The sequence below is a fragment of the Callorhinchus milii genome, unplaced genomic scaffold (assembly GCF_018977255.1).
Source record: "Callorhinchus milii isolate IMCB2004 unplaced genomic scaffold, IMCB_Cmil_1.0 Scaffold4, whole genome shotgun sequence".
Taxonomy (NCBI): domain Eukaryota; kingdom Metazoa; phylum Chordata; class Chondrichthyes; order Chimaeriformes; family Callorhinchidae; genus Callorhinchus; species Callorhinchus milii.
Genome location: NW_024704745.1, coordinates 76,647,595 through 76,662,048, shown reverse-complemented (window position 1 = coordinate 76,662,048; position 14,454 = coordinate 76,647,595). Strand labels below are relative to the sequence as shown.

General features: G+C 46.4%; 1 protein-coding gene across 1 annotated transcript in view; it reads right to left on the bottom strand.

Annotated features, from left to right (window-relative positions):
* The window catches only part of LOC103177132 (inositol polyphosphate-4-phosphatase type I A), a 120,683-nt gene that overhangs the window by 21,405 nt on the left and 84,824 nt on the right, over positions 1 to 14,454 (bottom strand). Inside the window, 6 exon segments of the mRNA XM_042333890.1 lie at positions 761 to 933; positions 3,480 to 3,512; positions 8,015 to 8,243; positions 10,059 to 10,237; positions 10,240 to 10,276; positions 13,193 to 13,379. Coding sequence (XP_042189824.1) covers positions 761 to 933; positions 3,480 to 3,512; positions 8,015 to 8,243; positions 10,059 to 10,237; positions 10,240 to 10,276; positions 13,193 to 13,379 — 838 coding nt within the window.

Here is a 14,454-nt window from a genome sequence, read left to right as displayed (position 1 = left end):
AGGATTATTATTATTATTTGCTCTCTTTAAAGTCCTCACAAGCTCAATTTGGATGAAGCAGATCCTTTGGTCCATCGAGTCTTATCTTTCCAGAACACCCACCCTATTATTTTGCCATCACAACATTGACCTGTTTTTAAAATGAGTCCGGTGTCCTGACTTCAACCACCCTTCCTGGTAACCTGTTTGTCATTAATTATTTTTTGAATAAAGACAAACTTCCTGGTGCCTGTTGCCCTTTTCAACCCTAAACCTGTATCCTTTTGTTCTGCTGCCTTGGTGTGTCCTAAGATATTGTTCTGGGTTTACTTTTTCAATCCCATTTAAAATCTTATACATCTCTATAGGCCCCATGTGAGACATCTTCTGCTAAACCTGAAGAGCCCTGGTTTGTCTATCGCTGCTTGTTCCCAGTTAACCTTTTGTATTCCAATGATAAGTGCTCTGAGACGCTGTCCGGGGTGGAGGGCGCTATATAAATCCAAGTTGTTGTTGTTGATAATATGCTCAGTTCCTCTAGTCTCTACTCGTAGGCTTGTATATTCAGAAAGGTGGTCCATCCTGTTGGCTTGCAAAGTGAGCACCAAACTGGGAGACTTCAACAACAACAACAACAAGCATATATATAATAGCTCCTTTCATGTTGGGAGGACTTCCCAAGGAGCTGAAGGAAACGCTTGAGAAATAAGAGAAACAGTTCATTAGTGGGTTTCTGAAACAGCAGCAATGATAATTAATCACATTGGAATTTTGTACTTACAGTCTGGCAAAACACCACATCTCTGCGATACTGGATAGTCAGGTCCATGGTTATTGTAGGTGCACTGTCTTGCATTAGCAGAAAGACCATGGCTTTCCTTGATTTGTCACTCATCATGGCAACGCAGTCAGTGAGTGTGGTCAGCAGGGGATATAGTGCTTCGCTCCACTCGCCTGCCAAACAGCAAGGGAAGAATTACTTTCCACGTCGGGAGCTTTACACGCAAACAACAGGGATACGCAATCACGTGGCTGGAAACAGCAGGATCCGGCCACTGACACTTTTCCTTCCATCTAAATGTGAGACTGTCGGAATCCAAAGCCTAACAAATTAAGAATCGATGATCCACACACACACACCCTTCCCCCCCCCCCCCCACACACACACACACACTTGCATTAAATCGATGGGGGGAAAAAAACAGCTTCACCATTTCACAGGTCGGTCGGTTACAATCCGGACAAAACGTCTCTTATTTTGTGGGGGAGAAAATCCCTCCTCAAATCCATTTTGTGGAGAAGTGCCAAGAGGTGCGAGATCCTGCATTTCCCCCACTAACCCCATACCCGCAAACTGCTCTTAGATATCAGTGTAGTCAACATGAATATAAATTAAGACTTAGCATTTAAGAGCGCAAATATACACACACACACACACCACAGACACATCAAGGCTAATTGAAAACAATGCAATATTTGGGGAGGGCGGTTTCAGGCGTTGAACCCAGCATTCCGCCAGTGCTTCGGCTGCAGGACAATTGTGAGTTGCTATACGCTGGGTCAGATAATTAGCCCTAATTACTGTACTAATCTTCCTCTCAACCCGGCTCCTCAAACCTTCACACCGAGTAAACGCGCCCCCACTCGAGATGTTCAAGAAACTCAAAGGCAATTTGCGGTGCTGAGCGAGAACGAAAATCTTAAAATGAAAAGGGAGACGTTTTATCACACTGCAACTCCATAAGCAAAATAGCGGGGTACAGGTGAGGGAAAGAGGGGTGTGGGGGCTTGTTTGGAGTATAAACACCGACCCGGACTAGTTGAGTCAAATGTCTGTGCTGTATCTCTACTACACTACGCTATGCAAGACTTAGATAATTGTTCGGCAAAGGAATCAATAGGGAAGTGGGCAAGAAGACAGAGGAAGATTATTTAGTTGGCATTGTCAGACATTACATTATGTATATTTATTATAATAATAATCCTTGTATTTGATATAGCGCCTCACCACGTCGTTGAGACGTCTCAAAGCGGTTCATGGAATACATTCTGAAGTATATATTGACTGTGCATTTTGTGGGCGAAACTTGGCAGCCAATCGGTAGAATATTGACGAGAATAAAATGTCATCACAATTTTGGATTGAGCAACTAGGTTATGTTGAAACCTATGCTCAAGGTAACCTTTTGGGCTTGGGTGGGGCAATAAGTTAAACACAGGGCCTTTCGCCTCAAGCACCTGAACTCTAACCCTATCATCCTCTCAGGGGCAGCAAAGTGACACAACTCTCCCATCTGCTATCTGCAAGGTCATCGTGCTGGAGGGACCAGGTACCTCAGTTCCCAGTGGGTGTCGACACGCAGCACAGAGACTGACCCAGAGGATGACTCCTGGTTTGGGACGTTATGAGTGCCTCCAACCACTTTAATCCCAATTTTTTGGGGCAGATGGGTGGGTGTCAGTTTACTGGTCTGCCCCTCCAAGTCCACCATTGACCCAGGCTGGCTTGTCTGTCATCAGCAGTGCCCGCCTGGTTCAGGAACCGGACAATCGAGAGAGACTACCATAGGGGATTGACTCTGTTCCGGCATTCCCTTGCTGGCTCAGCTCCAACGAGATCCCGCTTATAAATATTCTGCACGATTGGTTCAAATGGTCCCTCCAGAAAGGCCTATTTGACTGCCCTCGTCCTTCCAGAATATCCACCCCATTGGTTTCCCGTCACAGCACCAAAGCAGTTTATTAAATGACACTGGAATATTGCCAGTCTCCTGGTCCTCACCCTTCCTGGTACACACATTACAGCTGTTACCTTCGCTGTAAATTTTCAAGGAACTGCTCTTTCATAACCCCTACATCCTCCCCTCTTCCCCCCATTTCCAAATACAATGTTGGATCAAGATAATAATAATCCTTGCATTTGATATAACGCCTTAACACGTCATTGAGACGTCTCGAAGCGCTTCGCAGGATATACTGTGAAATGGATTGACTGCCATTTTCTGGGCAAAACGCAGCAGCCAATCGCGCACAGCAGTGTCCCACAAACAGTTGTGGATTGAGTAACCAAATTTAGTTATTTAATTTTTTGAAGGAATTATTATCCCTTGGAAAGCGATCCGACAATCGACTAACAAGCAGGTTCCTACTTAATGCAATGTAAACAGAGACCTTTGGAAACTTGCATAAGGTTTCTCAACATCTGGGAATCAAACCCAGGTCCTTTTCTTGCGAGGTGAGTGCGCTGACCACTACGCTACGGAACTCCACATCTTCCTTCCTCGGAAGATATTCCTTCCTCTCCTGTTCTCTCTACCCACCATCCTGACCTCCCCCCCCCCCCCCCCCCAACACCCACGGCATTGTAAGCATTGTCCCAGCCGAAGCACATTGACAGAAGAGGGTGGCGCCATTCAATGCAGATTTGGGTCGGGCTATGGAATGCAGTAAACATGCCAGTGAAAGGGAGGGGTGGGTGGGGGGCTGGAAAAGGCACATACCTTCAGCAGGCTCCTCTGTGGTGGAGTGGCAATCTGCACAGAAATGGAGGTGCACATGCATGATTAAGGAAGCAGCACTCATTTTTGACTCTACTGACAAGCAGATCTAACTTGGCTGTGTTTTTTTTTGCTTGGCTTCTCTCGGCTGACTGACTCACACAAGGACTCGCCTCTGCTCCCTTGCCACATACGCTGAGCTCCGCCAAAGCAAGCAAGCAGACACACTGGATCGAGGAGCAAGGGCTATTCATTCCGTTGCAGGTGTGGCTACTACAACTGGGCATTTTTCCCCGAAGGGAAGCACTTTGGGCGATGTCTTGCAAAGTTAATGACCGCTGAGAAAACCAGAGCCCCTCAGAACTCGGTAACATTGAAAATTCTGACCCATGTACTGTATTATTCATCAGTACTCGCAATCCATTGGTCCAGACGGCTGGAAAACAGGGGTTTTGCTCTCAAAAGAGGAACTGACTCAAAAATTGGACCCCTAACATAGGAAAACAGAGGAAGCCATTCAAACCATTGAGCCTCTTCCATAGTTTAAGACTTGCAATGCTTTTAAACCTGGGGATTTGATGCGAGTTCTTAGTTGTAGCCCCAAATTCCACCTCGCCCCCGCCTGCAAGACTGTTTTGTCATGAAATTTCCAAACAAGCAGAATTGTGGAAAATATTTAATGAATGGGGGTTCTTCCTGGTGTCTGGCCAACAATCGGATTAAATCAGTCGCTCCCCAGGCTTCTCCCCACTCCAGAGACCAGGCTCCTCCTCCCTCCAGAGGGCAGGCCCCGCCAGACTCCTCCCTCCAGAGGCCAGGCTCCTCCTCCTTTGAGGGACAAGGCTCCTCCTCCCTCCAGAGGCCAGACACCTCCCCCTCCAGAGACCAGACACCTCCCCCTCCAGGGACCAAATCCCTCCGCCTCCATACAGGCTCCCTCCCCAGTGACCAGACATCGCCCCCTCAGACAGGCTCCTCCCTCCAGTGGCCAGGCTCCTCCCTCCAGAGGCCAGGCTCCTCCTCCTTCAAGGGACAAGGCTCCTCCTCCCTCCAGAGGACAGGCTCCTCCTCCCTCCAGAGGACAGGCTCCTCCTCCCTCCAGGGACCAGGCTCTTCCTCCCTCCAGAAGCCAGTCACCTCCCACTCCAGAGGCCAGACACCTCCCCCTCCAGGGACCAGCCCCTCCCCCAGTGACCAGGCACCTCCCCCCAGACAGGCTCCTCCCTCTCCAGAGGCCAGGCTCCTCCTCCACTACAGGGGTGGGGGGGGCAGCAAGACCGAGCACATCAAACAAATTAAAAAAATACACACATTAATATTCCGGCATTTGAGGTTTGAAGAGACAGAGGCTGGGGGTGGAGGGGGGAGAAAAAAAATCCTAGCATACTTTTCACCAAGAGTTTCAAAATGCCCAGATGTGGGAGGAAAGGCACCCAAGGGATCCTGTACGGCAGCAAGCAGCGTTGGAAGGAGCGGGACATGGGTCAGACCTCAAAGCTGTGTTTGCGTTTAGCAAAGGAAGCCCACTTTGCAACCGGCGCTTGCTTTTTCTCTTGACTTTTTTTTTTTTTTTTTGGACGGCCACTCTTGCTCGGCGGACGACAGCATCGCAGAGCGGCAACACACAATAAGGGATTCACACAAAACACACGTCTTGCTCTCTCTTTTAAAAACGTCATGGTTAAAAGACAAAGAATAGTTAACAAAGCAGGTCCCACACGTCAGAGAACTTTCCTTCCCTTATTTTTTTTTCTCTCTGTTGGGAAGCTACGCCATTAAAATAATAAACCTGGTAAAATACACAAAGAATATCCGGGGTGGACCGATTTGTACTGCTGGCGCCTGCAAAATGACAGAACTGTGTTTCTATTTTATTTGGGATTTGAAGGGAAAGGAAATGAATTAGCCTCCAAAAACAGGGACGTTGCCAACACCAATACGTAGCAACCGCATTCGTGGGGCAACCGTCGACCTGTGCTGCTGGGGTGGATTTCTCTGGGACGTTAATTCAACACCGGAGCCAAAAGCTTCACACGGCGAGGGTTTGGTCACTGTCTTGTGTTAGAGAGACCCGCGGCAGATACCATATCGTGGTGAGATGCTTGGGAACGGAGTTCTGTCCGGCTAATGCCTGGACCCCCGAAGGGTTCCCCGTTTGTGACTCGAGAGTCCTCACTCGGAATTCCCGTTGGAAACGGCTCCCCTTTTATTTCCCACTCTCGGTGTATTCCTGACGCACCAGGTAGCAATGTGTGTATCGGTCGACCCCGTTGCACAAGCTATTATAGCAGACGGAAGTAGCGAGCGCACGCCCAGAGACACACACATACGCGCACACACACATACAGTCATGGACATGAAACAGTTAAGAAAGCAAGGGTGGGGAGGGGGTGAAAGTTTTTGGACAGCATTATATAAGAATGGAAAAAAATTCCTGAAGAGGGCATGTCATTGTAAGCAGGTTGCGTCCCCCAGGGAGAGAGCACCCACTCCATTCCAACAAGCTATCTCTGGGATTCCCATGTGTAGGTGGGATGCATGGAATTCTCGGCTTGGTTTGGATGCTCTTAAGAACGGTGATGGGTTTCCGCACGTATCAGACACCCGGCTGATCCCCAATAAACGAGGTTAAACTCGGTGCGTTTTTAAGTTGTCTTTGGTCAAGGAGGGAGAAAGAATTTTTTTAAGTCACACGATTTGTTTGGACGTGAATTGGTCATCTATTTGCCAACAAAGCATATGGTCCTCCTGACTAAAGGCCCTTAAACAAGGCAACGCCAAATACTCACTGTGTCAACCGAGGACTCAGTGGGGGAGGTTTACAGGGTGACCAAAAAGTTTTGATACCATTACAATGTCTAATAAGTCTTAAAGAAATAATGATATATATATTTTTTAGATAATAGGGTAGTTACCACAACTTTTTGGTCACTCTGTATATACACAAAACAATGGGGACAATTTTGTTTGGTCAGCCATGTGGCTGACACATGCAGTAACTCATGTCTAAGAGTATCCAAACCAGACTACTTGAGAGTGCCACCTACACAATGTGTGCAGGAACTTGTGTTGGTCTGGAACGCAGTGGTGTGTGTGGAGGAATGAGGGTCGCAGTCTGCTCGCCTAATCCCGGAAAGCATAGGAAGAGCTGTAGGTTGGCTTGAGGTTTGCATCCAGATGTGAAATCCAGATGTGAAGTCATAATAAAATAGCGCTTGCATTTGATTCCGCCCGAAACGTCTCAAAGCGCTTCCCAAGGAACAAGGGACAAGTGTGGTGACTGCGTATTTGTGGAGAAAATTTGTTCTGGTTTGAGCACAGCATCTGGGGTGGGGGAGTGGGGTTGGGGGGGGGAAGAAAGAGAGAGGAAAGAGGGGGAAATCTGGAACTTTGTGACTGACGCCAACAAATATGTTTGAATTTTTTTTAAAAAGAAACGTTTTGGCTGAACATTAAAGCACGAGGAAAGCAAAGAGGAACAGCAAGCGGAGCAGGAGAGATTGAGCACAGAAGCTGCTGACAGTGTGATGGAACGATACTAAACTGTAAACTCGGAGGGGAAAATGAATGGGAATAAAATGAAAATAAACCCTTGGTAAATTGACCAGAACAGGCCAGATGATGGTGAAACAATTTATAGACCGGGAACACTAAGTCCTACACCTTCGTTATTATACATTATTCAATTGGCATCTGAGTTGTTTCTTCAATAACCCTGCAAGCTAAAACCCTAATGAGGAGGGTGGTCCTAGCTGGAAAGTTTGATTTCTTAAATTGCCATGATTGCTATTAGCTACTGTTCTAGAGACTTTGGGCAGAGCGAGGCCATTCGGTGACACTGTTATTAGTTTTGCTTTTTTTTGGCCGGGCTTTCAGCCTCTCTGCCCCCATACTCTGGAACTCCATTCCACGGTCCCTTCACCTCGCTTCCTCCCTCGCCTCTTTCAAGGCCGGTCTCAAGACCCTTCTCTTCAATCGTGCCTTTGGTCGCCCTCCCACCTCTCTGCCTTCCCTCACCCCTACCCCACCCCTCCCCTATGCTCGGACCCCGACAACTGACTGTTCAGCACTTTGGGACGTTCTCCCGACGTGAAATTATAAATGTCATTTTGTTTTTTTAATGTGAAGAAAAAACGTACCCTGTTTCCCAGCTCTCTTCCAAAGTAATTACTCTTCAGGTGCTAATCCAGTTGTCCTTTTAGACCATTTGTGGCTCATGCCATGCTCTATCCATTATGTATCTTCTGCTGAAAGCAATCGCTTCTTTCTGGGAGTACGGTTCTATATGCACTGGTCAACCCTACCACCACCCTCTCCCCAGTACCAAATAGTCTGTATGTTATAATCATGACTGTGGTCAAGCCTTGAAGCTAAGAAGCCATAGAAATTTACAGCACAGAAGAAAGCCATTCAAGGAATCAAGGCTTCCGGTGTAGCTGTCTGTACTCCTGGCTAAGTCACTTTAGACGAGGGCCCAATTATTCAATGTACCAAGGGTTAGAAAGAAGAGAGGAAAGGAAATGATAATGGTCACTCACACGCAGCTCTGGATTTAGAAGTACGGCGCGATGAAGATGAAGAACAATTCTCATTTGGATTTATCCAGTATGCTCTGTGATCTTGGTTACCTTTCTTGCTGGAAGAGGTAGAGTCACATTGAAAAACGTCCTCACAGCTGTCACTATGCAACCGTTCCTTCTGGAGGAGTTTGTCTACTCTCTGAATAATACAGTCTAAGCTTTTATCAACGTTAAGCCATACTTTCTCCTAAAGGAGGAAAAACATTGAACCAGTTATACAAAGTACTAACACATCAACAACAACAAATTGGCAGTTATGTGGTCACGCAGCCTCATGCAGGGTAGCGTCCCAGAGCGCTTGACAGTGGCGGAACACGACTCCGAACCGGGGGAAGGGGAGAGGTGACCGTAGGCACGGTCGAAGAGAAAGGTCTTCAGGCGCGAACTGAAGATGGGGAGGGAGAGAGCAATGCAGAGTTAATCAAATATCTATGGAAGAAATAGGTCGACTACTGTTTGAGGCTCAATGTTCCTTTTTTGCCCCATTCTCCTCGGCTCAAGAAGCAACTGACCTGCCTCCCAGGCCACTCGCTGTACATATCTGACAACAACCACTCAAGACCCAGCTATCAGCATAGGACAAAAGCAGATCGATCAACACTTTAGCCATCCACTGCATAGTTACTGGTTACCCACCCCATCAGCATTGGCCACTGCACTGGAAGTATTAGCAGGTTGGCAAGAACCAAGGCTTGGGGACCCCAGAGTATTCGTTGGGCTAACTGCTAAGAGTCTAACCAGCTAATGCCACATAGCTTGCCATTGATAGCCCTGTCTGGCAAGCTTTCCCGCTGCTTGTCCAGCTAGGACCACCCTGCCTGTTAGGGCTTTGGCTTGCAGGGTTAACAGGAGCTGAGTGGGATGACTTGCTGCCCCCAGTGACTGGTCTGGCCTTCCGGGTCCTGCCGATGAGCCAGGCTGGTTGAGCTGTCATCATTTGAGCTGAGCCAGTTCAGCTCGAAGGTGACTCCACTTTCCTCCCCACCACTGCACCAGCATCAGCCATCCACTGCTGCTTTCAGCCTTTCTGCTTCCCCACTCTGGAGTCGCTCTGCCTTGCCCCCTACAACCCCACCTTAAAAACCCGCCTTAAACCCTATCTTTTTGACAGTGCCTCTCAGGATCCAGGTCAGCTGTGTGAAGACGTTTCTCTCCCATCCCACCCCTACCCCCCCACCCAGCATGAAAGGCCGCTATATAAATGGCAATTGTTATTTCTTCAGCTGGACCGCGCCTCTCTCTTTCTCTCTCTCTCTCGACGAGAGTCATTTTTTGTTCACTTTCAGCCTAAATCTCAATGCCATCACTCTTCTGTGAAAGGCATTTTATTGCACTGCTACCAGCGTGACAATTGCCATTACCCTCAAATAAAATCCTAAGGAGGGAGGAACAGCAGGCCATTGAGCCTATCTAATCTTCTCCAGCATTTTATCAGATTACATCTGATCAGCAACTTAATCCCATTTCCCTGTCCTTTCAGCATCTCCTTAGATATCCCGGCCAAACAAGTATTCAGCTGTAGAACCATAGAAATGTACAGCACAGAATAGAATAGTCCAATAGAATAACCTTCGCTTCCAAAAAAGAACCACAGCGAGAACCAGCGTCAGGCGCACTGTTGAGCTGCTTCCCATGTGCTGTGTTGACTCTTTTAAAGAGCAATCCTTCCAGTCCCATTTACCTGCCCTTTCCCGCTCTACCCGGGAATCAAACCCAGGTCTCTTGCTTGTGAGGCGAGTGCTCTAACCACTGAGCTACAGGACTCCACGATGGCCTCATTCTGCGCTGTAAGTTCCTATGATTTTAGTTGGGAGCGAAAGAATGGCCCGTTTCCGTACCACCATGTAGGACTTCAATCAGGAAGGAACATATCCAATATAATAACCTTCACTTCCAAAAAAAAAACCACAGTGAGAACCAGCGTCAGGCGCACTGACCAAAACAGTTGAGCTGCTTCCAAAGTGTTCGTCACGCCTGTAACGACCTTTCACTGCGGACTCACCCATTCCTCCTCGTGCCAGGTGATGTGCAGGGAAGAGCGGCTGTTCTTGCCTGTCCACTTGGCCACCAGCGTGTCCTGGTCATTCCGCAGCATCACCTGATCAGCTTCCCCCAACGTTGGCGAGGACCTGGAAGCGATGTAATTGGGCCGGGCAGCGTTCAGGGCTTCTACTGCGTTGCCAGAAGCTTACAATCACACACCGTGACCAGCTGCCTGGTCTGTAAACCACAGACAGGAGAACACAAAAGTCAAATCATTATAGTAATAACAACGATAATCCTTTCATTTGATACATATTTTATCACGTCGTTCAGACGTCTCAAAGCGCTTCACAGAATATACTGCAAAGTGGATTTACTGTGTATTTATTTGAGCGAAACACAGCAGACGATTGCGCACACTAGTGTCCCCACTGTAAGATTATATTTGTGATGCTTAATGTTTTCTTAAGGCTTTTAATTAATCTTTATATACTTTTAGAATGTAACCCACCCATAATATTTTAATAAGGTGGGTTTGATTTTATGACTGGCTTAGCAGGGGTTAAAAGTAGCTTTGCTGGATGGGCTGAGGTTAGCTTCTGATTACATTTCATATTTTTCTGGGAAGATGTTCGTTCCTCTGAGATAATGAGCAATCGGGACCTTGAGCATAGATGAAGGAACAATGGACCACAACAAGAAAAGGCTACAGCCTCAGATACCTGCCTATCTCAAAGCTGGAAACAAGCAGACTGTGGAAGGCCACCCAAAACTTGTCCCTATATCTCTCTTTCTCTCTGCAAAGAGCCTGCTCAAGGTCACTAGCAGCTTGAGAAGGATGGAGGCTTCATTCTCTATGACAAGCGGAGGCGGAGATAGAAACACATAAAATAGAGATGTAACTTTGGAGTAGTTGGGAGTCAATGTAGAGGGTCAATGCATCTTCCCAGAGGAATCGGTTAATATCGATTTTACTGCATCTATGGTCTCAGTTAGAGCTTGTGTGACTTACTTAATAAACTTTAGATTATTACACAACCATATCGGTCATCTCCATCCGAATCTCTTACACCACAAACAGTCGTGGATTGAGTGAACAATATATTTTTTCTTGAATGGATTCTTACCCCGGTAAGCGATCCGCCAATCGACTAACGACCAGGATCCTACTTACTGCGAGGTGTGTGAGTAAGAAAACTTGACTAAGGTTTTGCCCTGCAGGGAATTGAACCAGGGTCCTCTCACTTGCGTGGCAAGTGTTCTAACCACTATGCTACTGGATGCTGGATGTGTCACTCACAAAACATACCATCAATCCGCTTTACAGTACGTAAATCTTGTGAAGAGCTTTGGGACATCCTCCCAACATGAAAGGCGCTATATCAAATGGAAGGATTATTATTATTATGATACACCGTGGAGTGGATAGGTTAGATGATTGCTATATAGGTTAGGTGATTGGGAAGGTAGGTGGCAGATGAAGTATAACGTAGGGAAGTGCGAAGTCATCCACTTAGGTAGCAAAAACAGTAGAGCAGGTTATTTTTTAGGAGAGAGATTGGAATGTGTTAGCGTCCAGAGGGACTTGGGTGTCCTTGTACACCAATCACAGAAAGTTAGTCTGCAGGTGCAGCAGTAATTAGGAAGGCAAACGGTATGTTAGCATTCATTATGAAAGGGTTAGAGTATAAGAGTAGGGAAGTCTTGCTGCAACTGTATAGGGCCCTGGTGAGACCACACCTGGAATACTGTGTGCAGTTTTGGTCTCCTTATTTAAGGAAGGATGTACTTGCCTTGGAGGGGATGCAGCGTAGATTTACTCGGTTAGTACCAGGGATGAAGGGGGTAAGTTATGAGGAGACGTTGACCAATTTGGGCCTAAATTCTCTAGAATATAGAAGAATTAGAGGGGATCTTATAGAAACCTAAGATCATCAAAGGGCATAGAGTAGATAGTGGAAGATTGTTTCCCCGGTTGGAGAAACTAAAACCAGGGGTCACAACCTTAAAATCAGAGGCAGCCCTTTGCACTGAGTTGAGGAAGAACTTCTTCACTCAAAGGGCAGTGAATATATGGCACTCACTACCCCAAAGGGCTGTTGACGCTCAGTCCTTGAACATATTCAAGACTGAGATAGATGTATTTCGTATTGCAAAAGGGATTAAGGGATATGGGGATAAGGCAGGGTCAGGTTATGAGCTGGAGTTAGATTAGAAAATTAGCCATGATTGAATGGCGGGGCAGGCTCGAAGGGCCGAATAGCCTACTCCTGCTCCTACATGTTATGTTATGTATTTTGTAGGTGTACACGACAGCCAGTTACAGCAACGTACCCCACAAACAGCCTTCTGGCAATAAATATGTGGAATTTCATTCTGGTTTGACCACAGTTACAGTAATGGATTACTGTATGGTATATGTCAGACCAAAAATAGAATCACAACATTTTCAGCAATAAAAGTGCCATAGTGTAATGATTAGCTTGTTCGCCTCGCTCAGGTTTGATTCCTAGATGTTCTTAGGCAAGTTTCCTTAATCCACACGCCAATGTTTACCAAGCAGAGAGTAGGAACCTGGTTGTGAGTCGATTGGCGGGTCACTTTCCAGGGATAATAATCCCTCCAAAAAATAAATAAGTGGGGTCCTGTAGCTCAGTGGTTAGAGCACTCGCCTTGCAAGTGAGAGACCTGGGTTCAATTCCCGGCAGGGTGAAACTTTGGGCAAGTTTCCTTACTCCACACGCCAAATAATAATCCCTCAAGAAAATAAAACAATAAGAAATTGGTCACTTCAAACCATGACTGTTTGCTGTGTGCAATTGGCTGCCGCATTTCGCCCTCAAATATACAGTCAATTCACTTTACAGTCTATTCTGTGAAGAGCTTTGAAGACGTGAAAAGCGCCATATCAAATGCAAGAATTATTATTATTATTACAAATAAATATTTGGTCACTCGACCTCGACTGTTGGTGGGACACTGCTGTGTCACCTCCAAAATATACGGTCAATCCATTTTACAATATATTCTGTAAAGCGCTTTTGAGATATCTCAATAATATGATAAGGCACTATATCAAATGCAAGGATTATTTTTATTAATTTTATTATTCTTATTGTAATAATAAAAGTCTGACTGGTTAATAGCAGGTACCTTGTCTGCCAGGATTGCCAGGGTTCTTTCCAACCCGTTGGCTGACCGCTCCTTCGCCGATCTGGACAGTCGCTCTGCGTAGTAACTGACTTGCGTTTTAAGGGTGTTAATGCTGGCTATGATCTCTTTTGCCCTGACTATGTCTTGCGGTATGTACACTATGGACTGGGAGCTGGACGATGAACTGCTGGAAAGAAGAGAACATGAATTAGCCAAGCTCGGAGCGTCCCCATCTCTCGCGCGTCCGAAACAAAACGGGGATTGGAACAGAAAAGGAAATTCCTCCCCACAAGGACTGGAACAACAAGAGGATGAAAATTGCATCGCTGGGATGGGTGAATTGGCCTCTTTGGTGTTAATTTACACATGTATCGAATTTAGCCATCTTCTGTAAATTTAACGCATCAACTGGTCTCCAGGATTGTAGTGAACAACTGCCCCCACATTTCCCTTCGCCCCAACACCTTTCTCAAACTTTGGGCTGTTAAACCCGCCACACTGTATGTTGGATGTCCATATTATGAATTCCTGGTTAATGAGTTTGGGTAAATCTGGCGCTAAATTCAATACACGTGTTAATTAACGCATCACAATTTCCATCCCAAAATGTCCTGCACTCTTCTGCCTTGAGTGAGTCTCACGAAGTTCCTAAGTAGGTGTCTGACAGCCTGGCTCAGTTGGTAGCTATTTAACCTCCAAATGAGAAAGTTGTGGGTTCAAAATCTCGCTCCACATCGAGACTTTGAGTGCACAGTCTAGGCTGACACTCCAGCACAACATTGGAGGAGCAATGCCTTGTTGGAGACGCCATCCTTCGGACGAGTTGTTAAAACATTAAACCGAGGTCCCATCTACCTGTTCAAGTGGATATTAAAGATCCTTTGGCACTATTTGAAAAAGGAGTGAGTTTCTCCTTGTCTCCTGGTCAACAATCCCTCAGGTAAAATTGGTCATTCACTTCACGGCTGTTTGTGAGACACTGCTGTGTGCAAATTGGTTGCCTCATTCACCTACAAAATACTGTCCACTCTATAGTCAACCCTGTGAGCCACTTGGGCTAACCAACAGCTACCAAAGTGTACAATGCTGCTATTCTTTGCTGGATCGAGCTGTGAGATTTTTAATATCCACTGGATACCGCACAAAAAAATCCTTGCTTTTGATATCGTGTTTTATCACATCATTGTGTCATCTCAAAGCGCATCACAGAACGTACTGCAAAGTGGATTCACTGTGTATTTTTTGGGCGAAACGCTGCAGCC